Below are 27,711 nucleotides of genomic sequence, written 5' to 3'. Positions count from 1 at the left end.
GCCCCCGGGCCGGGGTCTCCCCTCCTCGCTCCCCTTGCAGGGTGGGCTCAGGACCAGCACCCAGGGGCGGCTGGGGTGGAGGGAGCGTTGGACAGCCTGTCCTTGGAGGGCGATGCCCCCTGGCAGCCCTGACTGCAGAGCGGGTCCTGGGGGACCCCTGGCCCCCCCGAAGAGCCCCCTGTTCCAGGACGGCGTCCCCTGGCAGGAGCCCCGTCTGACCAGGGGTGTCTGAGCAGCAGGGCTGGAGGCCCCGCCCCTCCTGGGGTCCACTGCCTCGGGGGCCCCAGGGCCGCCATGTGCCTTGATTTGAGGCCTCGGGAGGAAATGGGGGTCACCCCCTCCCCTGCCCCAGCTGGGGGGGCTGGAGCTCAGGCCCCTCTCCAAGGATGGAGACCCCGAGGCGCATCTACAGCGGCCCCCAGGCTGCCCCGGCGGGTCTGGGCTCCAGGCGCCCCCAGAGGCTCCCGGCAGCCCCCAGTGCCCCTCCCTCCCGCCACACCCCTCCTCCTCCCAGCGCGTCCTGCCCCCTCAGTGTCCCTGCCCAGGTCGGCTCCAGGAGGAACCAGCCCAGGGGCTGCACCCAGGCGCCTCCAGCCCCCCGCTGCTTGGAGCAGGGACAGGAAAGCAGTTCAGGGCAGGGCCCCAGGGATGGGGCTTCCCGGGGCTTCATGTCCAGCCGAGGGCGTGGCTCGAGGACCTGTGGTGACCGTCGTCCTAGGGCCCATGGGGCCACACTGGGGCCACACTGGGGACACTGAGGCACACACGTCCCACGGGCACAGGGTCACTCATAGAAATGCCAAAACCCTTAGCCCCTCCCCATCCCAAAGAGCAGCTGCGCTGCCGCGGTGGCCGTTTGTCCAATTGGTTTTCAGGGAAACCCAGGAGCGCCCCCGCCCCCCAACTCTCAGTGGCGACTCGAGGCCCTACGCGCCCCCGTGCGGTCCCAGACGGAACTGCGGCCGCGGTGGTGCGAGGGGTGGCTCAGCCCGAGCCCGGGGTGGGAAGCGGCGCGCGGGCGGAGGGACACGCGGGGCGCTCTGGGCAGGGGGTTTGGGCCTCGAAGCGCCCAGGCTAGGACTCAGGCGCAGCCGGCGAGGCGGAAGGAGACTCAGCAGCGCCCTTGGGAGACCCGGGGAGGTAAGGACCCTGCCCCTCCCGACCCCCCAGCCGGGGCTCCCTGACCCCCCACCCACCCCCGCCTCCCCTGCAGATGCCGCGGCTGCTCTTCCTGGCCCTGCCCTGCCTGGGGGGCTCCGTCCTCGCCTTCCTGAGTCCCGTCCCCGGCCCTGGCCCTGCCCAGCTGCCCTGTCCCCTCAGCACCAGCCCGGGGAGGGGGACAAGAGTGGCGCCTCCTGGGGGGCTGAGAGGCCAGCTGGGCTGCGGGGGGGCCGCCTGGTCCCTGCTCACTCCTCGCTCTGCTCACCCAGCCCGGGGCCCACGGTTCGAGCTGGTGGGCATCATGGGGGGTCGGGATTCCCCCCCTGGCAAGTGGCCCTGGCAGGTCAGCCTGGGAAATTCAATAAAGACTACGGCCAATGGACGCACCGGTGCGGGGGCTCCCTCATCTACCCCAAATGGGTGCTGACCGCAGCCCACTGTGTTCTGCTGTGAGTGACCCCCCAGCCCTGATGCAATGTAGGAGGTGGAAAGTGGGGGCTCGGGGTCCTGGGATGCGGTGGGCCGGGGTTTGGGGCACCCTCTTTCCAGGGCCTGGGCTGTCCCTGGCTCTGAGCCCCTGGGAGGTCCCTGCTCTGCGCTGAGCCCAGGCCCCTGGCTTCTCCCCAACCCCCCACCCCCACCCCCCACCCAGCTCCCTCTGAGAAAACTCCGTCCCCACCCCCCCCCAGGGAAGATTGGGAAGCTTATGCCCTTAGGATCCAGGTGAGCAGCTGAGGCTCTACAAGCGTGACCGGCTTACGAAGGTGACTCAGATCATGCGGCACCCCAAGTTCAATGCCAGCCTGTTGAGGGGGGCAAGGACTTGTGTTGCTGAGAGTGGGAAAAATTGGAAAACTGAGGCCTTTAGGAAAAGTGAGTCAGCAGCGTGTGCAGGGGCCAGGGGCTGGGGGTTCCAAGCTTGTCCCCATGTTGGGGTGACAGGAGGGACGAGGCCTTGGCCAGGTCCACGGGAAGTGGCGTCTTCCACTGGAAACAAGATCCCAGGATCCGAGGGTCTGAGCCAACTCCAGGAATAGGGAGATGGATAAACTGAGCGACGGAGAGAAAGGAGGAAAGAGGGAAGGGGGATGAGAGGAGAGGGGGTGGGAGGGCGGAGGGAGGGCGAAGGGGAGACCTGAGGGCAGGGGCTGCTGAGTCTGGGGGACCAGCCGCCCCACCCCCACCCCATGGAGGCCAGTGCAGGAGGAGGCAGCGAGGTGCAAACGCCCAGGCTGGCCCCGCCCCCCCGGCCCCCAGAGCCCCCCAGGCCCCCGGTCACAGCCACAGACAAGGACGCGGAGCGCCAGCTGCTTTCCACCGAGTTTAATATGCACATACGGTGGGGGGGCAGTGGTCCTGGGCCATCTCCACCCCCCTATGGGACACAGAGCCTGGGAGCCTGTCCCCTGCCTCTGCTCCCCGCTGTCCGGGAAGGCCAGCACGCTGGAGCCAGGGGCAGAGGGTGGGAGCAGGGGCGGGAGGGGGCAGCGCCGTGGGGAGCAGAAGGCTGAGCCCCGGGGAGAAGCGCAGGGGGCCGCGCCTGGACGCGCCTCGGTCAGGGCTGCAGGGGGACGTGCTGGCGGATCCAGGACACGTAGGACGACACTCGGGTGTAGATCCCGGGGTAGTTGGGAAGTCCACAGCCCTGCCCAAAGCTCACCACACCCACCTGGAGCCAGGTGCTCTTCATATAACAGACCAGGGGGCCCCCCGAGTCGCCCTGTGGGGAGAGGAGCAGGTCAGCCCCAGTGCCCGCGTCCCCCCTGCCCTGAGGCTCTGGCCCCTCCTCAGGGCACCTGGCGGAGGTCGGGGCGCCTCACCTGGCAGGAGTCCCGGAGCGTGGCGCCTGCACACAGCATGTCCTCTGTGATGGTGTAGTTCACCTGCCGGTACTCCTTCCTGCAGCGCTCATTGCTCACGATGGGGACTTCCACCTGCTGCAGTTTCCAGGGGGGAGGCAGGTGATCTGTGGGGAAAGGGCCAGTGAGGCGCCCACCCCTCCCACCACCTGCTCAGACCTCGGCTCCTGGCTGGAGGGGGCAGGGCAGGATGCGCCTCCACGGTGGAGGGGGAACCTGCAACCACTTGCCCTGCGGATCCTGAAAGGGTCCTTTTCGCTCCCGGAGCTGCAGGTTCCCCTCTGTGGCCCATCTTGGGGAGGGGTGACGAGAGGTTCCCAAGTGTGTCTGCAGCTCCCACACACACAGGGTGCAGGTGCCCCAGCCCGGAAGCCACACCCGTGGGAACCCCGAGGGCAGCTGCAGGGACCATCCCCCAGGCCACGTGCTCCCTGGAGCAGGAGAGCCTCAGGGGTGGGGACAGGGATGCGGGAGGACCCAGGGGAGGCGAGCTGAGCACACAGCCCCGGGGTGGGCCACTTCGAGAAAGGGAGCAGCAGCCTCCTCTTGGGGTGTCAGTGGTGAGTGTGGCATCGGGTCCCCCAGAGCCGGCCCAGCAGGGCCCCGGGTCCTGGCAGCTGCGTGAACCTGCCTACCCGCTCCCCGGGTCCAAAAGGCAGGGACCGAGGTCTTCTCAAGAAAGACCCCCTGCCCCTCCCAGTTGCTGGCCCTGGGCAGCCCACCCACGGCCCTCCACGGCGATCCTGGCACTTACCATTGGAGTTGATGTCCCCCCAGCCGGTTACCCAGCAGGACATCTCGGGGACGCTCAGAGAGGCAGGCGGGAGGGTGACGGGTAGGACGTACTTGGAGAGCGCCATGGGGGCCTCCAGTTTCAGCAGGGCGATGTCCGCGCCCCCCTTGGCAGACAGCTGGGCATTGTACTTGGGGTGCCGGATGATCTGAGTCACCTTCGTCAGCTCCTTGTGGTCGTAGAGCCTCACGTGCCCGACTTGAACCCTAACGGCCCAAGCTTCCAATGTTGTCCTGGGGCGGGGGTGCAGGGAGACCAGAAGCTTCTCAGAGGGAGCCTGGGGGGTGGCCCAGGGGCCTGGGCTCAGCCCAGAGCAGGGAGCTCCAAGGGACTTAGAGCCAGGGACAGCCCAGACCCTGGAGAGAGGGTGCCCTGAACCTGATCCACCCGACCCCAGGACCCCGAGCCCCACTTCCCAACCCCTTCATCACATCAGGGCTGGGAGGTCACTCACGGCATAACACAGTGGGCTGCGGTCAGCACCCACTGGGGGTGGATGAGGGAGCCCCCGCACCGGTGCATCCATTGGCCGTAGTTTTCATTGAACTTCCTCAGGCTGACCTGCCAGGGCCACTGTCCGGCGGGGGCATCCTGACCCCCCACGATGCCCACAGGCTCGGCCCCTGGGCCCTGGGCTGGGTGAGCAGAGCAAGGAGTGAGCAGGGACTAGGCGGCCCCCCCGCAGCCCAGCTGGCCTCTCAGCCCCCCAGGAGGCGCCACCCTTGTCCCCCTCCCCGGGCTGGTGCTGACGGGACAGGGCAGCTGGGCAGGGTCAGGGCCGGGGTCAGGACTCACCCGGGAAGGCGAGGACGGAGCCCCCCAGGCAGGGCAGGGCCAGGAGCAGCAGCCGCAGCATCTGCAGGGGAGGCAGGGGTGGGTGGGGAGGCCAGGGCGCCCCAGCTGGGGGGGTGGGAGGGGCAGGGCCCTTACCTTCCCAGGTCTCTGCCGCCTGTGGCTCTGGGGCGCGGGCGCCCCTTTATCCCCCAGCACAGGAAGGGGGGGCTGAGGTTCCTTCTGGGCGGGGCCTGCGGCGTCGGGGCCTCCTGCGGCTGCCCCCGTGGAAATGGGGGGCTCCTCTGGCCACGCGTGTGACTTGTGGCCAGTCGGGGCGGGCAGGGACCCTGTGCTGAGCAACAGGAGAGAAGCAGCCCTGCCCCCGAGGTGGGAGCTGGAGGGTGGTCTGGGACCCCAAACGCAGGGAACAACAGGGCAGGGTCATGGGGACCCTGGGACGGGCCGGGAGCCGCACGCGCCCCTGGAGGGAACCGCCCCCCCCCCCCCCCCCCCGCTGCACATGGGGACCCGACTCTGGCCCCTCGCGGGCTCCCTTGGGCGCTGCTGAGCCTCCTTCCATCTCTACAGTTGCACCTGAGCCCTGGTCCTGGGCACTTGTAGGCCCGGGTCCCCCCTTCCCTGAGCACCCCGCGTGTCCCTCTGCCCGCGTCGCCTCCCACCTCGAGCTGGAGGCTGAGCGGCCCCAAGGGCCTCCGCGGCCGCAGTTCCGCCTGTGACCACACGGGGGCGCGCGGGGGCTCGCCACCCTGACCCGGACCACCAGGAAGTCGGGGTGTGTGGAGAGCCCCGCGTGCCAGTGAGCGTCAGGACTGGGTCTCCCCGGGGTCCCCCAAAGCCAGGTGGACAAATGGCCACTGCTGCAGCGCAGCTTTTCTTGGGAGACACTGAGGGGTTCAGGGTTAAGAGCATTTCTGGGAGTGCCATGTGCATTGTCCATGTGCACTTGCAACGTGTGTGCCTCAGTGTCCCCAGTGTGGCCCCGTGGGCCCTAGGACGAGGGTCACCGCAGGTCCTCGAGCCACGCCCTCGGCTGGACATGAAGCCCCGGGAAGCCCCATCCCTGGGCCCCGCTTTCCTGTCCCTGCTCCAAGCAGCGGGGGGCTGGGGGCGCCTGGGTGCAGCCCCTGGGCCGGTTCCTCCTGGAGCTGACCTGGGCAGGGACCCTGGGGGGGCAGGACGCGCTGGGAGGAGGAGGGGTGTGGCGGGAGGGAGGGGCACTGGGGGGCTGCCGGGAGCCTCTGGGGGCGCCTGGAGCCCAGACCCGCCGGGGCAGCCTGGGGGCCGCTGTAGATGCGCCTCGGGGTCTCCATCCTTGGGGAGGGGCCTGAGCCCAACCCCCGCCAGCTGGGGCAGGGGAGGGGGTGACCCCATTTCCTCCCGAGGCCTCAGATCAAGGCACATGGCGGCCCTGGAGCCCCCGAGGCAGTGCGGACCCCGGGAGGGGCGGGGCCTCCAGCCCTGCTGCTCAGACACCCCCGGTCAGAGGGGGCTCCTGCCAGGGGACGCCGTCCTGGAACAGGGGGCTCTTCAGGGGGGCCAGGGGGGCCCCCAGGACCCGCTCTGCAGTCAGGGCTGCCAGGGGACCTCGCCCTCCAAGGACGGACTGCCCAAAGTTCCCTCCACCCCAGCCGGCCCTGGGTGCTGGTCCTGAGCCCACCCTGCAAGGGGAGCGAGGAGGGGAGACCCCGGCCTGGGAGGGGCAGACTCGCCAGCAGGACACGGGGGTGGGGGGGTGGGGAGGAGGGCAGTGGGGCCGCCCCGGGAGCCGAGCGCTGCGCTCAGCATCGCATGGAGGCCTCTCGCCTCCGCCCAGGACTGGCTCCTGGGGACCAGGGCAGCGGGTGAGGCTGGGCCCCGGGCAGGCCCTGGGCGTCCTTGACCTCGGGGGACAGAGCCCGGCACGCGCCCACCAAGGGGAGCCCGGGCGCCCCTGCCCCTGCTCGGGGACCCGCCTGCACCCAGACAGCTTTGTGCAGCTCTAGGACGCTGGTTCTAGGGGGGGGGGCCGCAGGCTGCCCGGGACCCCCCGTCTCTGCACGTGTCAGAGGCCCCAACGTAGGATGGGGAGTCTGGACCAGGTCCCTCGAATCCATGGAAATCGGGTGGCACATGTGGCCCCCAGGAGGGAGGGACGGATGCCCCTGGAGGCCCAGCTGGGCCACGTCCCCCTCCCCTCCCAGGGGCCCTGACCTGGCAGGGAGGCTTCACCTGCTCTAGACCTGGGGCCTCAGGCCCTGGGGTGGAGGCGGGGCGGGGGACAAGAGGGACTGGAGTGGGTGCCGTGCATGCGACCAGGCTCTGGCTTCCGGCCTCCAGCTTGGGGTGGCTCCTGGCCTGGCCCTGTGGAGACGTGAAATGACCAGTAGACCACAAGTCGCGCCTCGGCTTCCCCTCCACTATTGATGTCTGGGTGGTGACCGTGGCAAGAGCCGAGAAAACGTTTTCCCTGTCAGCTGATGTGAGAGAGACAGAAATGAGAACCTCACTGTTTCCAAGTGAGCTTTGGTTATTATATTATCAGGAGATCGCAACCCTCGGTAAAAGTAGGAGACAATGGAATGGGTTAAAATTAGAGTCCAGGGGGGCAGGGGAAGGAGCAGGAGAAGGTGGGGATTTGCGGATCTGGGGTTAAAACTACGAGGCTGGGAATGTTCATCTGGGAAACATGTCGGGGGAGGTTACACGTGTCGGGTGTTGGGGAGGGGGCGACAGGACAGGGCGCGCCGGGGCGGGCTTCTGTGGAACAGGTCAGCGTTCACCTCGTCAGAGTGTGCTGTGTCAGGGGGCAGCCCCACACCACAAGCAGGAAACGAGGAAACGCCGTCCTGGGGAGTCCTGCTGTGTTCTCAAGTAGAGCCAAGAGTCCTCAAGAACGCAGCAGAGCCTAATAAAGTAAACCAGAGCAGTATGTCAAGCCGTCATAATTATTGCAAGTAACTGTGAATCTTATTCTTCCAAAAGTGAAGCTTAGCTGTTACCGCAGGTCCTGAGGGGAGAGGGAGGCAAGAGTAGACTAGATCTAGGGCATTTTCAGGGCATCAGAATTGTTCTGCCTGATCTCACAGTAATGGATACAGGCCATTTTAAATTTTGTCAATATTTATAACAGAGTTAAGTCTAAAATTGACACCATAAGGTAAATCATTGACCATGGTACTTAGCAATGCTTCAATATTCGTCCATCAATGGTATCAACTGTACCATCCTCATGTAAATGTTATTATGGGGGGAAGGGAAAAGGGGGAGGATGTTGGGTATATGGGAATCCCCTGTAATCTGTAAGTGACTTTTATGTAATCCAAAGCTTCTTTGAAGATAACATGAGAAAAATAAGACACTGGGGAGATACTTAGAAGAAAATGTCACTGTATATACCAGACAGCAGAACTTACAGTGATGAAAGATAGTGTCAAAATTTTTTAAGTATTTCAAATTTTTTCATTTTTTTATTTTTATAAAACTCATTATTATTTCATCTTCTTATTAATTTAATTTAATTTAATTTTTTAAAAGATTTTTTATTTTTCTCCCCTCCCTCCCCCCAGTTGTCTGCTCTCTGTGTCCATTCCCTATATATGTTCTGTGTCTGCTTGTATTCTTGTCATTGGCATCTGGAATCTGTCTCGTTTTTGTGGCGTCATCTTGCTGCATCAACTCTCTGTGTGTGCAGCACCATTCCTGGGCAGGTGCCCGTTTTTCTCGCTGGGGCTCTCCTTATGGGGCGTACTCCTTGAGCGTGGGGCTCCCCTACGCAGTGCCACCCCTGTGTGGCCCCCCTACGCAGTGCCACCCCTGTGTGGCCTGGCACTCCTTGTGTGCATCAGCACTGTGCGTGGGCCAGCTCATCACAGGGGTCAGGAGGCCCTGGGTTTGAACCTTGACCCTCCTATGTGGTAGGCTGATGCCCTATCTGTTGGGGCAAATCCACTTCCCTTCTCATTAATTTTAGTTGGTTATTTTGTTGGTGTCATCTTTGAAGAAGTTTTGGATTACAGGATGGTCACACTGTGGCAGGGGAAGGTCATTGGTGCAGGTGTCAGTGTGGGCGTCCACGGGAAGGGATTTATCTGAGGCACACCTATAAGGCATGTGAGTGTTCAAGTGTTCATGTTGCATGGTCGTGGTGTGTGGAGAGCCACAGGATAAGTGAAAGAAGAGTGAATTCCCATCGTGGGAGCTCTGTCCCTTCTTTAATGGGACAGGAACAGGCCCTCAAGTACAGGGGCAGTGCCTAGTGAAGGAAGACGGACCATTGCAGCAGGCCCTTGATATTGATGATGGCACTTAGGGACCTTTTCTTGTGAAACTGAAACTAAGCTAGTATTATAGGGTGCCTAAGAGTTACCTCCTGAGAGCCTCCTTGTTGCTTAAATATGGTCCCTCTCTAAGCCAAACCCAGCATATAAATGCATTACCTTCCCACCCACCCCCACCCAGAATGGGACATGACTCCAGGGGATGAGCCTCCCTGGCACCAAGGGATTATTACCAAGCACCAACTACCAGTGCACCTGGACCAAAAGGGTGGAAGGTTAAATACAAATGAGTTTTTATGGACGAGAGATATCAAAGTGGATTGGGAGGTCACTCGAGGGGTTATGCTTATGTACATCTCAGCAGGATCTCATTGACTGCCACAGTAACTATTGCCTCAAATAGCAGGGCTCCTGAGGGCTCTAGAGACATCCAGACAGCATATGCAGGGCAGACAGTTCAGGAGTTTGGCACCCTTCCAGTGGGCATTACTTTGGAATATATGCTCCTCAGTGTGACAGAGCTGGACTCAGTTGTGTTTTCCCTAACCATGGCTCTTCTGCCCTTTGTATTTGAAGCTATAGTTAGTACTAGAGTGGAGAGGTGTATGTCCAAGAGTCTTAAATATTTGGGCTGTTCATGAGCTAGTTGGGCCCTGAATCTCAACAGTGTCACAGCACCTACTCTCCAGTTCATTGGCTTCACCCAGGACAAGTAACAAGGAGATGGTGATGGACAACGACCATCCCAAGGAACAGATAGAGCCTGGAGATGCAAGCAAGTTAGTCTCATCCATCAGCCCTCTGGGACCTAGGCCCCCTCTCAATTAGAGTTGGAGTGGGCATCACGACCCCAACATCTTCAGGAATGGGCATGAACAGTGGACTAGAGTACGCTTACAGTTATTCTACTATAGACCTATTGTCATTCCAGCAGTGGAAGAACTTTTAGCATTGATGTGGAGGCAGTGGCCACTGGAGGTTCTGAGGAGAGAGAGAGGGAAAAACAAGTGTAATATTGGGGCATTTTGGGGACATTTAATTGTCTTGAATAATGTTGCAATGATGGATACAACCGTTATATATTTTGTCATTACTTACAAAATTGTGTGGGACAGAGTGTAAAGTATAATGTAAATTATACCCCATGCTTAATGGCAATGCTGAATGTGTTCACCGATCACAGCGAATGTGCCACACTGATGAAGGATGCTGTTACTGTGGGCAAGTGTGGGAGATGGATGAAGTGGGGCATATGGGGATCCCCTCTGTTTTGATGTAATATTTATGTGATCTAAAGTATTTTAAAAAAGTAAAACAACAACAACAACAACAACAACTAGAGTCCAGTAAGGGAATGAGGCAAAGTATAGAATTTAAAAAGTAAAGCCAGAGGAGCTGGGAGAGGGACCAGCCTTGAGCTGAAGTGACATTCTGGGAAATGCAGAAGTATAGAGACAGTAATGCCTCAGTGCTTGCCAGGGGTTTGGGGGTCAGGGGAAGGAGGAATAGGTGAGCGTGGGGGCTTTGCAGGGCAGTGAAGCTGCGCTGACTCCCCAGTGGAGGATACGTGCCACCAGGCATTTGTCAAAGTCCAGAGACCTGCGGGGCACCGAGGGAACCCCAGAGCAAAGTGTGGGCTTTAGTTACTGCTAACACAGTGTTGACTCAGCATTGCGCCATCGTGCCAGGAAAACACAAGCTACTGGGGAGCGAGTGTGCTCAGCGGTTGAGCACCTGCTTGGCATGGAGAGGTCCCGGGTCAATCCCTGGCACCTGCTGAAGGAAATGAGAAATGCAGGACACTGACGACCAGGCCACTCCTGGGGCAGGGGGCGGGGACCCTTTAACCCGACAGCCGCTCTGAAAAATAGTCTGTTAACACAGAGAGAAAAGGGGACTAATGGAAAGAGGGAAATTGGGCAAATCCAGGGGGTCTGTGGATGCCTGGGCCCGGGGCTGGGACCGTGGGGGTCCCCCTCAGGCCCGCAGAACCGCCCCCCACCGCCCCGAGCATGGCTCTTTGCCCCCGCCCGCCCCCCGCGCCCAGGCAGCCATGCCGTGCGGACAGCGGCGCCCTCAGGTCACGACCCTTTTCCTTGAGTGACCCGGGGAAGCTGCGGGGCGACTGTGGTTTCCTCGTCGGGTCACTCAGGGGCCACGAGGCCCCGTCCCCAGCTGGTGGGCAGGACGCCAGGCCCCGGCCGCGCCCTCGCAGCTCCTGCTGCCTGCGCTCTGGTTCCTCTCTCACCTGTCCCTGCCTCCCCCGCTGACCCTGAGCCCCTCCTGCCCCACGGCTTGCACGGGTGTGCGCGTCGCACTCTCCCTGCCCCTGCCGCCACCATCTGACTGCCATGCTCCTCTGCCTCCACCATCTGTCTGGGCTTGCTGTGCCTCCTCCAGGCTGCCACCAGTATCTGCCTGGCTGTGGCTTGGTGCCCCTTTGCAGGCGCTGGGCCGAGTCTGGCCTTAGGAGCTTTTGGGGTTCCCACCTGCACATGGGCTGCCTGTGGGCTGAACCCCCCATCCCCTTGGGTCCCCTCCGTGTGGGCTCCTGTAGGTCAGCCGGGAAGGCGGTGCCGTGGCCGAGCGACCCTCCAACGCTGTCTCGGGCCAGCACTCGGGGGGTTGGCATGTGGGGACCCCAGCGTGCCCTCACCTCCCGATCTGCTCAGAAGGTCCCCTGGTGTGGCAGATGCCACGTGCGATCTAGGCCCTTGGGCCGCCGTGCTGGCTGGGAGGGGGTCGCTCGCTCACTGGAGAGAAGCTGGCACCCCTGCCCGTGCGGCCCTCGGGGCAGACGCTGTCCCGCAGTGCCAGCGCCTCCTGCTTCACTGCAGACGGTGCCAGGCCCCCTGCACCTCAGCCCCAGGCCCCGCTTCCCCAGGCCCCGCCTCCTCAGGCTCCGCCCCGGCCCGGCCCCGCCTCCCAGGCTCCGCCCCCGGCCCCGCCTCCTCGGGTCCGCCCCGCCCCGGCCCCGCCTCCCAGGCTCCGCCCCCGGCCCCGCCTCCTCGGGTCCGCCCCGCCCCGGCCCCGCCTCCTCAGGCTCCGCCCCTGGCCCCGCCTCCTCAGGCTCCGCCCCCGGCCCCGCCTCCCGGCGCTGGCCCGCTCCAGACCCAGCCGCGTGTCCGCAGGGCGGGGGCTCACCTGTCTCCCCACAAGACCGAGGCTGCCCCCGACCTGAGGGTGCGGCGGGTCGAGGGGCTCGCGCTGCCCCCCCAGGGCCTCCGTCCTGCTGGCGCCGCCGCGGGCAGAGGAGCGCGGGCGCCCGGAGGGAGGGGAGGCGCGCGGGCGAGGACGCGGGCAGCGGCCGGGGCTGCGGGCCGCGGGGGCACGAGGAGCCGGAGCCCGCGCAGCCCGCGCCCCGACGGCGGCGACCGACGCGGAGCCTCGGCTGGAGGCCAGCCCCCCCGTGCAGGCCCCGCCCTCTCGGAGCCCCCTCGGCCTCGCGCAGGGGGGCGGCCCCTTCGCGCCCCGGGGCAGGAGGCGGGGCCCGGCCAGCGCCCGGCGGCCACAGGTGTCGGGGCGGCCGGGGGACCCCAGACCACGGCAGGCCCCGGCCCGCCCCCCGGCGCTGCGCCCCCCGCCTGCAGCCCCGGCTCCCCCCGGAAGCTGCGCCTGCAGCGCCCGCGCCCCCGCCCCGGCCCGGCCTGTGCGCGGCGGAGCTGCCCCGGCCCGCGCCCTGCGCCGCCCCTCGCCCCCGCCAGGGCTGCTGGGCTCCCGGCGCCTCGTGTGGCCCCCCTTGCCCGCCCCGGGAGCCCCCAGGAGCCTGCGCCGTCGGGGGGTGGGGGGGTCTCCGGCAGGGCCACACCCACGCCTGGGGGTCCCTCCTCCTCCCGGCTGGGTTAGGCCGCGTGGGGGGCAAGGTCCCCCGGTCTCGAGGTGGCAGAGCCGCGGTTGGGGGCGGGTATTTGTCAGGGATCACCGTCCAGGGAGGGGCAGGTCGTGGTCTGCAGCGGGTGGTCCAGCTGGCCGGGGTCTGCCAAGCCTGGTCACGACCCCGGGGTCCAGGGTCCATTTGAGTCACCCGGATTGGGTAGGCGCCTCTGTACCCGGGATCGGTCTCCAGGCTCTCCCTGGGCCCCACAGGGCGGTAGACCCCCCAGGGCGAACCCCGCCAATCCCCAGGTGCAGGGCCGTGCGCCCCGGGCCGGGAGGCTGGGTGTGACCTGGGGCGCGGCATCACCGCCGTCCCTGCATCCTCTACCTGCGCCCGATGCGGCGTTGCTGCCCTGCGCCCCCTCCACGGGCCCTCCCGCCCCGCACCAGCCCGGGGTGAGCCCAGGGCTTGCCTCGCCCCGCAAGGGGCCCGAGAACTTCTCAGGACTTTTGGGGCCTCCCTGGTGGGGGTTCCCCCCCCAGCTCGTGCCACGGGAGCGGCCAGCACAGGCAGGGACGATCGTAGTTGACAGATGACCCTGGGGCCCCCAAACCTTTGTGGGCCCCCCTTGGGGCTCCAGATGGGGACCCCGGGGGCAGGACACGGGAATGGAGAAGCACAGCGCGAGGCCGCCCGCCCTGCCCCTCCCTGGCTCCAGAGCCACTTGTAAGTGAGCAGCTCCCGGGGTCCCGCGAAGCGGGGCGCGTGGTCCCTAACAGAGGAGGGGGCGCGGAGGAAGGCGTCCTGGAGGCAGCTCGTCTTCAGGGCGGCCAGTAACCCCAGAACCCCTAAAGCACCTGTCCGGGGGCCCAGGAGGCCAGAAGAGCACCTGCGCCTCCTTGAGGCTGAGGAAGGGGAGCCTCTCCCGCAGAGGATCCCCGCGCAGGGGCCTCCACGCGCGGAGGCGTTCGTGGGCAAGCTGCCTCGTGCTCCAGGCTGGAGCTGGAGGCTCATCTCCCGTGAACGGTGGAGGAAGAGACAGCTGTCCACCAGCTCAGCTACTGACCAGTGGGCTCGGCTGGCTAAAGCCTCATCCTCGCAGCAGCCAGGGTCCCAGCCTGTACCCGCGGAAAGGGTCTGCTGGACGCCAGGGAACTCCGCCCCCGCCGGAGGGGAAGCGGGGCTGACTGAGGTCAGTGGCCCTGGGACCCGCTTCCTTCCACAGGATGGCGCAGCCCTCGCCTGGCTCCAGCCCCGCCTCCGGCAGGGGGAAGCGGGGCCTGCGCCAGGTGCTCCAGGCAGCCGCAGGTGCTCTGCACTGGCACTGAGTAGTGGGTCACGGGGGGCTGCATCCCCGCACCCCAGCAGGAGAGGAGAGGAGCTGGGCGTCCTCGGCCTCTCTCGGCCATGGCAGGAGCTTTCAGCCCATGGGAACTGGTTCACCGAGTGCCTTCGAGTCCATCTCCACCTCTGTCCCCCATAGGACAGGAGGGGGCTGGGGCCCCTCGGCCCTCAGGGCAGCTGCAGGTGGATACAACGCACACAGGTCAGGTTGTAGGGCGCTCCCGAGGGTCCACTCCCGCCCCCCGCAGGGAGGGAGGCTGGAGCCTCGTCAGTTTACCTGCAGCACTGTGGTCATTTTGGACCCACACGGCAGGGATTGCTGCCACAGCTGAGCTCAGCCCCGCCCACGGGAGGGGAGGAGGGCTGTGAAGCTTCATTGGTGTCTCTGGGCAACTACAGCCAGTCTGGACCTGCCCGACGTGGATTTTTATACACGGCTGCAGCTCTGTCCCTCCCCTGACAGAGGAGAAAGTGCAAGAAGCTCCATCAATTCCTGGGGCAACGTGGGCAGCTTCAGCCTCCACATCTTACAGCACCAACCATATCCTCCACCCCTACTACACAGCCAGCAAGGGAGAGAAGACAAGAAGCCTCAGCTAAAGGGAGAAGCTAAAGGGAGAAGCTGCACCCAGAATAAATACATGTAGCGAGCAGAAACACCAACAAAAAATTACAATCCATACGAAGATCCAGGGAGGTATGGCCTAATTTAAGGAACAAGATAAGCCTGCAGATGACATAAAGGAGTTGAGACAAATAGTCATAGATGTTCAAACAAATCTAAGTGATGGACTCTAGTTAACGGTGCAATTATAAAAATGTTCTTTCATGAGTTTTAACAAATGTAGCATATTATAACAGGATAGTTATAAGGGAGCTCTGTACTTTAGGCATGATTTTTCTGTAACTTCTCTAATTAAAAAAATCACACGTGGAGTTTTGCTTTCTGGAGTAATGAAATAATTCTAAATTTTTGTGATGATGAATGCACAACATTGTGATTATACTAAAACCCATTGATTATTCACTTCAGATAAATCATCGAGTATGAGAATGTATCTCAGTGAAACTGCTTAATAAATATACAAATAAACGACTGTGCAACAATAGCCAGAGATAGCACCTATGTACAGCAGGGGAAACAGAGAGATTGAGAGGTGCAGAATTTCCCTGTTTGTGTTTTGTTTATTATTATTATTATTATGGAAATAATGAAATGCTCTAATAATGACTGAAGTGATGAATGAACAACTATGTGATTATACCAAGTACTATTGGTTGTACACTTTGAATAACTGGATGCTTTATAATATGATTAAATAAAATTAATTTGTTAAAAATCACAAACACAAAAACAAAAAGACACAACATATCAAAACTTGTGGTAAGGAGCACATGTGGCTCAAGCAGTTGAGCTCCCTCCTCCCATATGGGAGGTCTGGGTTCAATTTCTGATGCCTCCTAAAGAAAACAAACAATGAGCAGAAAAGCAAGAAGTAAAACAACAAGCAAAAAATTCACAATCAAACAGACAAGGGAGTGAACACAGGAGATTCAATGTGGCTCAGTGTTTGAGCGCTGGCCTCCCACACATGAGGTTCCAGGTTCAACCCCCAGTCCTGGTATCTCACAAAACAAAACAAAACCTTGTGGTATGTATTAACGTCATGCTCAGAAAAAAAGTCGTAGGTCCAAATCCATATATTAGAAAAAAGAAAGATTTTAAATTAATGATGTAAACTTCCACATGTAGAAGCAAGAGCAAAACTACTGACTGAATCCAAAGAAACAGGAAAAAAACCCCACCAAAAACCAAGAAACAAACAAAAAAACCAGAGCAGGGAGTAATCAAGTATAGAAAATTGCGAGAGGGAAACGGACTTTGGCCCAGTGGTTAGGGCATCCGTCTACCACATGGGAGGCCCGCGGTTCAAGCCCCGGGCCTCCTTGATCCGTGTGGAGCTGGCCATGCGCAGTGCTGATGCGCGCAAGGAGTGCCGCCCCACGCGCAAGGAGTGCACCCCGTAAGGAGAGCCGCCCAGCGCGAAGGAGGGAGCAGCCTGCCCAGGAATGGTGCCGCCCACACTTCCCGTGCCGCTGACGACAACAGAAGCGGACAAAGAAACAAGAAACAAGACGCAGCAAAAAGACACAGAAAACAGACAACCTGGGGAGGGGAGGGGAATTAAATAAATAAAAATAAATCTTTAAAAAAAAAAAAAAAAAGGAAAATTGCGAGAGACTAGTGGATTCCCCCTGCAGCCCCAGGCCCACCCCCTGCCCCCCATGCATGTATGCACGTGCGTGCACGCGGGCTGTTGCTGACACGTGTCCCGATCCACCTGCTCATTGTCGTTGCTGCACTGTGCTCGGTCTCCATGGCTGGCAGCCAATGGCCACAGGAGAAGGGCTTCAGAGAACAGACACGTGGCAGCCCATGATCGCAAGCCCACTCATCCAGGTGGGCTTGGCCGCCCGCTCCCTCAGTGCCGCAGGGCTGAGCTGCAGGTGTGGGTGGGTGGGGCTCTTACCTGGCCAGGGAAGAATCCTGTGTTGCAGCAAAGCCAGGAGTTCTGAGTGGCAGAAAAACCCAAACGGCGCTTGGAGAGGTGGAGGAACAGATTTATTATGCGCAGGCCCAGAGGAGAGTCGATCTCCAGATTCTGAGCCCCATTTCTCAGTTTTCATAGGTTTATATAGCATTTTATGTGGGACTAGCATGGCTCTCACTCACTGTCTAATGTGTTGCTAGGCAAAATTTTGCAAGTGGGTTTATAGAAGCAGAAGGCAGGTGCAAGGTCAAGTTCTCTCAGACTGATTTACAGAAGTGAGGGGCAGGAATGGTTCATTGGATTATAGAAGTGGGGGGCAGGTGTGGCTCATTAGATAGTCCCTTGCAAGGCCATGCTTTTTACTTCTCAACAGTTCCCCTCCTTTGATGCCCTTATAATTTTTATAGGGCGTCACTGCTGCTAAGTGGGAAAAGCACTTAAGGTAGCAAAGCATTTTATAAGACATAAGTACATTATTTTTTTTTATGATTTATTTCTTTATTTATTTTTCTCCTCTTCCCACCCCCCCCCAACCCCGGTTGTCTGTTCTCTGTGTCTATTTGCTGTGTCTTCTTTGTCTGCTTCTGTTGTTGTCAGCAGCATGGGAATCTGTGTTTCTTTTTGTTGCGTCATCTTGTTGTGTCAGCTCTCCATGTGTGCGGCGCCATTCCTGGGTAGGCTGCACTTTCTTTCACTCCGGGTGGCTCTCCTTACGGGGTGCACTCCTTGCGCGTGGGGCTCCCCTGCGCGGGGGACACCCCTGTGTGGCACGGCACTCCTTGCGCGCATCAGCACTGCACATGGGCCAGCTCCACACGGGTCAAGGAGGCCCAGGATTTGAACCTTGGACCTCCCATGTGGTAGGCGGATGCCCTAACCACCGGGCCAAGTCCACCGCCCGTAAGTACATTATTAAGATTAGTACTTTTAAAGTACACGCCAGTTTCTGGGAGCTGTGGTTGTTAGTTTAGTCTCCAACAGTAAGTTGAGCAGTTTGAAGAGGAGCAGGAAACACAGGGAACAGAAGTCCAACTCGTCATGTGATGGCAATTCCCAGAGGCACTGGGCAATTCCGATTTTCAAGAGACAGTCAGTACAGGGTGAGGTATCCAGGCATCTTGTTTTTCACTGGAGTGTGCCTTTCTAATTCTAGTATGATGAATCCAAGGGGCAATACGTGAAAGTCTGAGAGCAGTGGGGGTTATAAGGATAACAGTATGTGGGCACATCCAGGTGGGCTGGAGAGGTTCCTTTTTCCAGGTCTTTACCCAAACCAGATCTCTGGTTAAGTGTGGGTGTACTGGGTGGCCTAATGGGATGGGATCCCAAGACAGGATAGCTTTGTGTATTTGAGCTAGGGTTTTTTAACTGCTGGAGGGTGGAACTTTGGCCAGTTGCTCCTAGGTGTCCAAGATTTTCCTCGAGGTTGGAATAATTGGGGATGGTCATTCAAAATGAATTTCAAAAGGTGACTCTCCTGAGGGTCTGGGGGTGCATCTGACTTTAAGGCGGGCGAATGGGAGCAGATTTACTCATGGCAGGCCAGTTTTTTTTGTTTTTGTTTTTGTTTTTTACAAAACTTGGCTAGGGTGCTTTTGAGGGTTCGATTCATGTGTTTTCCTTTCCCCGAGCTCTGGGGCCTATATGCTGGGTGGTGTTTCCACTTAATTTCTAACATTTTTCTAGCTTTTGGACGATGGCTGCTATGAAAGCCGGGCCCCTGATCTGTGTGAAGTCGCAGGCTGGTTGAGCGTCCAGTGCCGCCTCTCGGGCCCACTCCTCTGGCTGCAAGACACCTGGGGCGTGTTTCTGTAGCCACTTTCTGGCCTCCGCGGGTCCCGCGTCTCCTCCGTGGTGACCAGGGTTACGAGGAGTGGGGGCATCAGCCCTAGTGGGGCGGGGGGCTTGGAAATGGGCTCCACGAGGCCGCTAAGCGCCTGAGGCTTTTCTGAACGGGGAGGGCTGTGGGGCTTCCTGTGTGAGACCTGCAGGTGTGAAGGGCGGGTAAGCAGGCTTGGCCTCCCGGGGGGACAGCCCCGTCTGCACCCATCTGGGCTGGACCCTGCGATTCGCGGAGGGCACCTGAAGCACAGGCTGTGCTGACCGATGTCTCCTCCCAGGGGGTCAGGACCCCCCCCAGGGGGCTGAGGGGTCCGGGGTGGCTGAAGGTGGAGGGGTCTCTGGGAGATCTGCCTGTGGAGGCTCCAGGCAGGGAGACGCCTGAATGGCCGGGACCCGCGGCAGGACAACGGGGTTTGCTTCGGGGATTGTTGCAGAGCGACAGGCCTTCCAGGTCTGCCATTGAGTCACCAGGGCCCTGTTCCGTCCCTTCCTCCCAACACAGGATCCAACCCAAGGGGGCGGGGTTTGGGCCACTTCTAACTAGACATTTACGTAGGGAAACTGCTCAGGGTGGCCGGGGGTCCCAGTGGCTGCCCGCCAAACTGCACAAACCTTGGCCACCTCCAGGGTTCCCTCTGAGGGCCAGTTAACACCACACTTAGGCCACTCCAATTCGCAGAGTCCGGAGACTTCTGGGGACACATGGACACCACAATCCCCGGAAAAACCTCCCTTGAAGTCTTTTTTTAACATACAATCTAAGACTGTGAGTTCGGACTGTGATGACCCCATCCCTGAGCTGGTGTCGCAGGACAAACCAAGGAGGGAACCTCTCATGGGGCCACTCAGAGGCCCGCCTGTCCACGTCTCTCGTGAGGGCTTGGGCTCGTCTTAGCTGAGGCGTCCGTGTAGACTCGGGATTGGCCGTTATGCCGTATGGCGTAGCCGCGGGGTGCAGGTCGGGGCCCACTCGGACTCCACAGCGCAGGCCGTGGGGCCACAGACTGGATCAGCAGAGGCCTCTGCCGTCCCCAGTCACTCCCTCAGTCACTCAGAGGCTCCACGGTCCCACCCAAGGGACTGCCCTGTCCTGGAACCTCGAATCTCGAGATTTTGGGAGGTGATCAGTCTTTCCTTCTGTCCGGACACGGGCCTGACTGGGGCTCAGGACCCCGGGGCTTTACCTTTCCGACGTCTCCTGATGTTCCATCCACCTCTCACCGAGTCAGGCTGGGGGGACGCGGCCCGCAGGGGTCCTTTCCCCAAAGGAGGCCCCGTCAAGGGGACAGGTGGCGCCGCCTTGCTGGCGTGGAGATCTCCGCCGGCTGCGCCCACCCATCGCACATCAGAAACTCAAAGGGCCTGCTGGGCTGGGTTTCCGGTCAGGGAACGAAATGTTGCAGCAAAGCCAGGAGTGCTGACTGGACGCTTGGCCCTTTAGGTCCAGGTGGGCAGCTCAGGCTCCACGAGCACGATTAGCTGATGGGGGTGACTCAGATCATCCGGCACCCCAAGTTCAATGCCGGCCTGTCTGCCAAGGGGGGCTCAGATATGTCTTGTTGATACCAGGAAAAAATAGAAAACTGAGACCTTGAGAAAAAGTGACTCAGCGGGGGGTGCTGGGGCCAGGGGCTGGGGGTTCCAGGCTTGTGTCCATGTTGGGGTGACGGGGGGACGAGGCCTCGGCCAGGAACACATAAAGTGGCGTCTTTCTTTGCAAACAAGATCCCAGGATCCACGGGTCTGACCCCAACTCCAGGAATAGAAAGATGGAAAAACAGTGATGGAGAGAAAGGAGGAAAGAGGGAAGGGGGATGAGAGAAGAGGGGGTGGGAGGGTGGGGGGACGGCAAAGGGGAGACCTGAGAGCAGGGGCTGCTGAGTCTGGGGGACCAGCCACCCCACCCCCGCATGGCCAGGGCACAACGAGGCCGCGAGGTGCAAACGCCCAGGCTGGCCCCGCCCTTCTGGCCCCCAGGGCCCCCCAGGCCCCTGGTCACAGCCACAGACAAGGACGCCGAGCGCCAGCTCTTTCTGCTGACTTTAATAGGCACAGAGAGTGGGGGAGGTGTTGGTGGTCCTGGGCCATCTTCACCCCCCCTGTGGGACACAGAGCCTGGGAGCCTGTCCCCTGACTCTGCTCCCTGCTGTCCGGGAAGGCCAGCACGCTGGAGCCAGGGGCAGAGGGCGGGGAGCAGGGGCCGGGGGCAGCGCCGTGGGGAGCAGAAGGCTGAGCCCCGGGGAGAAGCGCAGGGGGCCGCGCCCGGACGCGCCTCGGTCAGGGCTGCAGGGGGACGTGCTGGCGGATCCAGGGCACGTAGGACGACACTCGGATGTAGACTGTAGGGAAGTCAGGAAGTGCACAGAGCACAGCAAAGCTCACCACGCCCACCTGGAGCCAGGTGCTCTTCATATAACAGACCAGGGGGCCCCCCGAGTCTTCCTGTGGGGAGAGGAGCGGGTCAGCCCCAGTGCCCGCGTCCCCCCTGCCCTGAGGCTCTGGCCCCTCCTCAGGGGCACCTGGCGGAGGTCGGGGCGCCTCACCTGGCAGGAGTCCCGGAGCCTGGCGCCTGCACACAGCATGTCCTCTGTGATGGGGATGTTCACCTGCTGGTACTGCCTCCTGCAGCGCTCATTGCTCACGATGGGGACTTCCACCTGCTGCAGGTTCCAGGGGGAAGGCAGGGGACCTGTGGGGAGAGGGCGAGTGAGGCGCCCCCCCCTCCCACCACCTGCTCAGACCTCAGCACCTGGCTGGAGGGGGCAGGGCAGGATGCGCCTCCACGGTGGAGGGGGAACCTGCAACCACTTGCCCTGTGGATCCTGAAAGAATCTGTTTGTTTCCGGATCCTCAGTTTCCCCTCCGTTCCCCATCTTGGGGAGGGGTGACGAGAGAATCCCAAGTGTGTCTGCAGCTCCCACACACACAGGGTGCAGGGCAGGTGCCCCAGCCTGGGAGCCACACCCATGGGAACCCCTAGGACAGCTGCAGGGACCTTCCCCCAGGCTACGTGTTCCCTGGAGCAGGGCAGCCTCAGGGGCGGAGGCAGGGACGTGGAGGACCCAGGCAGCTGCGTGAACCTGCCCACCTGCTCCCCCACATCCAAAAAGCAGGCACCGAGGTCTTCTCAAGAAAGACCCCCTGCCCCTCCCATCTGCTGGCCCTGGGCAGCCCACCCACGGTCTTTCCCCAGCAATGCTGACACTTACATTTTGACTCGATGTCCCCCCGGCTGGTCACCAAGCAGGACATCTCAGGGACATTCAGACAGGCGGGCGGGAGGGTGACAGGTCTGATGTACTTTGAGATTGTAACGGGGGCCTCCAGTTTCAGCAGGGCGATGTCCGCGCCCCCCATGGCAGACAGGCTGACGTTGTACTTGGGGTGCCGGACGATCTGAGTCACCTTCGTCAGCTGGTCATGGTCGTAGAGCCTCACGTGCCCGACTTGGACCCTAACGGCCCAAGCTTCCAATGTTGTCCTGGGGCGGGGGTGCAGGGAGACCAGAAGCTTCTCAGAGGGAGCCTGGGGGGTGGCCCAGGGATCTGGGCTCAGCGCAGAGCAGGGACCTCTCAGGGGCTCAGAGCCAGGGACAGCCCAGACCCTGGAGAGAGGGTGCCCGAACCCTGACCCACCCCACCCCAGGACCCTGAGCCTCCACTTCCCCCCCCATTACTGCAAGGGGTTGGGGGTCACTCACGGCTCAACACAATGGGCCGCAGTCAGCACCCACTGGGGGTAGATGAGGGAGCCCCCGCAAACATGCATCCACCGCTTGTGAACTACCATAAAGATCCTCAGGCTGACCTGCCAGGGCCACTGTCCAGCGGGGGCATCCCGACCCCCCACGATGCCCACCAGCTCAGACCCTGGGCCCTGGGCTGGGTGAGCAGAGCGAGCAGTGAGCAGGGACCAGGCGGACCCCCACAGCCCAGCTGGCCTCTCAGCCCCCCAGGAGGCGCCACCCTTGTCCCCCTCCCCCGGCTGGTGCTGACGGGACAGGGCAGCTGGGCAGGGGCAGGGCCGGGGTCGGGACTCACCCGGGGAAGGCGAGGACGGAACCCCCCAGGCAGGGCAGGGCCAGGAGCAGCAGCCGCAGCATCTGCAGGGGAGGCGGGGGTGGGTGGGGAGGCCAGGGGCCCAGGCTGGGGGGCGGGAGGGGCAAGGCCCTTACCTTCCCAGGTCTGTGCCTCCTGAGGATCTGGGGCGCGGGCTCCCCTTTATCCCCCAGGCCGGGAAGTGGTGGAGGGGAGTGACCGAAGTTCCTGCAGGGCGGAGCCTCCTGCGGCTGCCTCCGTGGAGATGGGGGGCTCCTCGGACCAAGCGTGTGACCCGCGCCCTCGGGGTGGCAGGGACCCTGCACTGGGCCTTAGGTAAGAAGCAGCCCTGCCCCCCAGGACTGAGGCGGACGGTGGCCTGCGGACCCCAAACGCAGGGAACGACAGGGCAGGGTCATGGGGACCCCGGGGCGGGCCTGGAGCCGCACGCGCCCCTGGAGGGAGGCGCCGCCGGGGGCTGGAGGCTGAGCGGCTCCAAGGGCCACTGGGGTCGCAGTTCCGCCTGTGACCACACGGGGGCGCGCGGGGACTCGCCACCCGGACCCCAACCACCAGGAAGTCGGGTTCGTGGAGAGCCCCGCGTGCCAGTGAGCGTCAGGGCGGGACTCCTGGGGGTCCCCCAAAGCCAGCTGGACAAACGGCTGCTCCTCAGAGATGGGGAGGGGCTCAGGGTAAAGGGCATTTCTGGGAGTGACCATGTGCATTGTCCGTGTGCCCGTGGGACGTGTGTGCCTCAGTGTCCCCAGTGTGGCCCCCGTGGGCCCTAGGACGAGAGTCACCGCAGGTCCTCGAGCCACGCCCTCAGCTGGACATGAAGCCCCGGGAAGCCCCATCCCTGGGCCCCGCCCTGAACTGCTTTCCTGTCCCTGCTCCAAGCAGCTGGGGGCTGGGGGCGCCTGGGTGCAGCCCCTGGGCTGGTTCCTCCTGGAGCTGACCTGGGCAGGGACCCTGAGGGGGCAGGACGTGCTGGGAGGAGGAGGGGTGTGGCGGGAGGGAGGGGCACTGGGGGCTGCCGGGAGCCTCTGGGGGCGCCTGGAGCCCAGACCTGCCGGGGCAGCCTGGGGGCCGATGTAGATGCGCCTCGGGGTCTCCATCCTCGGGGAGGGGCCTGAGCTCCAGCCCCCGCCAGCTGGGGCAGGGGAGGGGGTGACCCCCATTTCCTGCCTGGGCCTCAGATCAAGGCACACGGCGGCCCTGGAGCCCCCGAGGCAGTGCGGACCCCGGGAGGGGCGGGGCCTCCAGCCGTGCTGCTCAGACACCCCCGGTCAGAGGGGGCTCCTGCTAGGGGACGCCGTCCTGGAACAGGGGGCTCTTCGGGGGGGGCCAGGGGGACCCCAGGACCCGCTCTGCAGTCAGGGCTGCCAGGGGGCCTCGCCCTCCAAGGCTCCCTCCACCTGCCCAAAGCTCCCTCCACCCCAGCCGCCCCTGGGTGCTGGTCCTGAGCCCACCCTGCAAGGGGAGCGAGGAGGGGAGACCCTGGCCCGGGGGCGGCAGACTCGCCAGCAGGACACGAGGGGGCAGTGGGGCCGCCCCGGGAGCCGAGCGCTGCGCTCAGCGTTGGGTGGAGGCCTCTCACCTCCGCCCAGGACGGGCTCCTGGGGACCAGGGCAGCAGGTGGGGCTGGACCCCGGGCAGGCCCCGGGCGTCCCCAACCTTGGGGTACAGAGCCTGGCACGCGCCCACCAAGGGAGCCCGGGCGCCCCTGCCCCTGCTCGGGGACCCGCCTGTGCCCAGACGGCGCCGTGCAGCTCCAGGACGCTGGTTCCAGCGGGGGCCGCAGGCTGCCCGGGACCCCCATCTCTGTACGTGTCAGAGGCCCCAACCCCGAGAGCCTGGGGGCCCGGGTAGGACGGGGAGTCTGGACCAGCTCCCTCGAGTCCACGGAAATCAGGTGGCACAGGTGGCCTCCAGGAGGTAGGGACGGATGCCCCTGGAGGCCCAGCTGGGCCACGTCCCCCTCCCCGCCCTGACCTGGCAGGGAGGCTTGACCTGCTCTGGACCTGGGGCATCGGGAATCGGGGGCTGGGGGGTCTAGGGTACCAGGGCCAGGGGAGCAGAGGGACCAGAGAGGGTGGACGTGCCGTGCGTGCAACCAGGCTGTGGTGTCCGGCCTCCAGCTCAGGGCGGCTCCTGGCCTGGCCCCGTGGAGGTGTGCAGTGACCAGGAGACCACAGTCGCGCCTCGGCTTCCGCTGCTCTTTCAGTGTCTCCTTGGTCACTGGGAAGAGATGAAAAAGCATTTTTCATGTCAGCTGATCGCAGAAAGACAGAAACTAGAACCTCACTGTGTACAAGTGAACTTTGGTTATTATGTATCATGAGTTCATGGCCGCCTGGTAAAAGTAGGAGACAATGAAATGGGTTAAAATTAGAGTCCAGGAGGGCGGGCGAAGAAGCAGGTGAACGGGGTGTGATTTGCGTGTCTCGGGTTCAAACTACGAGGCTGGGAATGTTCTTTTGGGACACATGGCGGGGGAGGTTACTCGTGTCGGGTGTTGGGGAGGGGGCGACAGGACAGGCGCGCCGGGGCGGGCTTCTGTGGAACAGGTCAGCGTTCACCTCGTCAGAGTGTGCTGTGTCAGGGGGCAGCCCCACACCACAAGCAGGAAACGAGGAAACGCCATCCTGGGGAGTCCTGCTGTGTTCTCAAGTAGAGCCAAGAGTCCTCGAGAACGCAGCAGAGCCTAATAAAGTAAACCAGAGCAATATGTCAAGCCGTCACAATTATTGCAAGTAACTGTGAAACTTAGCGGTTACCGCAGGTCCTGAGGGGAGGGGGAGGAAAAGTAGACTAGATACAGGGCATTTTTAGGGCATCAGAATTGTTCTGCATGATCTCACAATAATGGATACAGGCCATTTTAAATTTTGTCAAAATTTGTAACAGTCTAAAATATGAACCATAAGGTAAATCATTGACCATGGTAAGTAGCAATGCTTCAATATTCATATATTAATTGTACCAAATGTACGATCTGCATGTACAATGTTATTATAGGGGAGAGGGGTAAGGGGGGAGGATGTTGGGTATATGGGAATCCCATGTATTTTGTACTTGACTTTTCTGTAACTTAGAACTTCTTTGAAGAGAAAATGAAAAAAATAAGACTCTGGGGGAATATTTAGAAGAAAATATCACTGTACATACCAGACAGCAGATCTCATAGTGATGAAAGACACAATGTCAAAAATTTTAAAAAAATATTTCAAATTTTTAAATTTTTTGTATTTTTTAAAAACTGTCATTATTTCATCTTCCCATTTATTTTATTTTAATTTTGTTTTTTGTTTTTCTGACATTCCCCGGCTGCCCCATTCACCTCCCAGTTGTCTGCTCTGTGTGTCCATTCTCTGTGTATTCTTCTGCGTCCGATTGTATTCTTGTCAGCAGTGCCCAGAATCTATGTCTCATTTTTGTTGCGTCATCTTGCTGCATCAGCTCCCCATGTGTGTGGCACCACTCCTGAGCGGGCTACACATTTTTCATACAGGGGGGCTCTCCTTGCAGGGTGCACTCCTTTTCATGGGGCTCACCTATGTGGGTGACACCCCTGTGTGGCAAGGCACTCGAGCACATCAGCACTGCGCATGGGCCAGCTCATTACATGGGTCAGGAGGCCCTGGCTTTGAACCTTGGACCTCCCATGTGGTAGGCAGACGCCCTATCTGTTGGGGCAAATCCACTCCCCTTCTCATTAATTTTAGTTGGTTATTTTGTTGGTGTCATCTTTGAAGAAGTTTTGGATCACAGAAGGGTCACAGCTGTGGCAGGGGAGGGTCACTGGTGCAGGTGTCAGTGTGGGGGTCCATGGGAGGGGGCTCACCTGAGGCACACCTATAAGGCTTGTGAGTGTTCAAGTGTTCATGGCGCATGGTCATGGCGTGTGGAGAGCCACACGATAACTGAAAGAATAGTGAATTCCCATCCTGGGAGCTCTGCTCTGTTGTCTAATGGGACAGCCACAGGCCCTCGAGTACAGGGGCAGTGCCTAGTGAAGGAGGATGGACCATTGCAGCAGGCCCTTGATATTGATGATTGTACTTATGGACCTTTTTTGTGAAATTGAAAATTAGCCTAGTATTATAGGGTGCCTAAGAATTACCTCCTGTGAGCCTCCTTTTTGCTCAAATATGGTCCCTCTCTAAGCCAAACCCAGCGCATAAATGCATTACCTTCCCACCCACACCCACCTGGCATGGGACATGACTCCAGGGGATGAGCCTCCCTGGCACTCAGGGATTATTACCAAGCACCAACTACCAGTGCACCTGGTAAAAGACCTGGACCAAAAGGGTGGGTGGAAGGTTAAATACGAATGAGATTTTATGGCTAAGAGATTTCAAAGTGGGTTGGGAGGTCACTCAAAAGGTTATGCTCATGCACATCTCATCAAGATCTCATTAACTGCCACAGTAACTATTGCCTCAAATAGTAGGGCTCCTGAGGGCTCTAGAGACATCCAGACAGCATAGGTAGTGCAGACAGTTCAGGAGTTTGGCACTCTGCCAGTGGGCCCTACTTTTGAATATATGCTCCTCAGTGTGACAGAGCTGGACTCAATTATGTTTTCCCTACACATGGCTCTTCTGCCCTTTGTGTTTGAAGCTATAGTTAGTACTAGAGTTGAGAGGCGTATGTCCAACAGACTTAAATCTTTGGGTTGTTCATGAGCTGTTGGGCCCTGAATCTCAACAGTGTCACAACACGTACCCTGCAGTTCATTAGCATCACCCAGGACAACTAATAAGGAGATGGTGATGGACAACGACCATCCCAAGGAACAGATAGAGCCTGAGATGCAAGCAAGTTAGTCTCATCCATCAGCCCTATGGACCTAAGCCCCCTCTCAATTAGAGTTGGAGTGGGCATCACCATCCCAACATCTTCAGGAATGTGGATGAACGGTGGACTAGAGTAGACTTACAGTTATTCTACTATAGACCTATTGTCATTCCAGCAGTGGAAGAACTTCTATCATTGATGTGGAGGCAGTGGCCACGGGAGGTTCTGACGGGAGAGAGAGAGGGAAAAACAAGTGTAATATGAGGGCATTTTGGGGACATTTAATTGTCCTGAATAATGTTGCAATGATGGATACACCATTATATATTTTGTCTTTACTTACAAAATTGTGCGGGACAGAGTGTAAACTATAAAGTAAATTATATCCCATGCTTAATGGCAATGCTGAATGTGTTCACCAATCATAACGAATGTGCCACACTGATGAAGGA

The 27,711-nt window shown here is 60.7% G+C and overlaps 2 protein-coding genes and 1 pseudogene across 2 annotated transcripts; 1 reads left to right on the top strand and 2 right to left on the bottom strand.

The window, feature by feature from the left end:
• The first annotated feature begins 386 nt into the window (after positions 1 to 386).
• LOC101435190 (mastin-like) overlaps positions 387 to 27,711 on the top strand; it is a 41,711-nt pseudogene continuing 14,386 nt past the window's right edge.
• Positions 2,479 to 4,750, bottom strand: LOC101434360 (mastin-like). The gene is made up of 6 exons (XM_012528233.2): positions 4,744 to 4,750; positions 4,609 to 4,669; positions 4,268 to 4,448; positions 3,775 to 4,046; positions 2,982 to 3,127; positions 2,479 to 2,881 (listed from the first exon to the last, which is right to left on the bottom strand). Exons 2-6 carry the CDS (start codon positions 4,667 to 4,669, stop codon positions 2,717 to 2,719), a joined length of 825 nt encoding a protein of 274 aa, XP_012383687.2. The 5' UTR covers positions 4,744 to 4,750; the 3' UTR covers positions 2,479 to 2,716.
• LOC101430707 (mastin-like) lies at positions 20,461 to 23,687 on the bottom strand. Its single transcript, XM_023591112.3, has 5 exons — positions 22,594 to 23,687; positions 22,460 to 22,521; positions 21,629 to 21,900; positions 20,963 to 21,108; positions 20,461 to 20,861 (listed from the first exon to the last, which is right to left on the bottom strand). The coding sequence occupies exons 2-5, from the start codon at positions 22,519 to 22,521 to the stop codon at positions 20,697 to 20,699; spliced, it is 645 nt and encodes a 214-aa protein (XP_023446880.2). The 5' UTR covers positions 22,594 to 23,687; the 3' UTR covers positions 20,461 to 20,696.

This window comes from Dasypus novemcinctus, chromosome 23 (genome assembly GCF_030445035.2).
Source record: "Dasypus novemcinctus isolate mDasNov1 chromosome 23, mDasNov1.1.hap2, whole genome shotgun sequence".
In the NCBI taxonomy this organism is placed as follows: Eukaryota; Metazoa; Chordata; class Mammalia; order Cingulata; family Dasypodidae; genus Dasypus; species Dasypus novemcinctus.
Note: the sequence above shows the minus strand (reverse complement) of the source record. Positions and strands in the feature narration are given on the sequence as shown.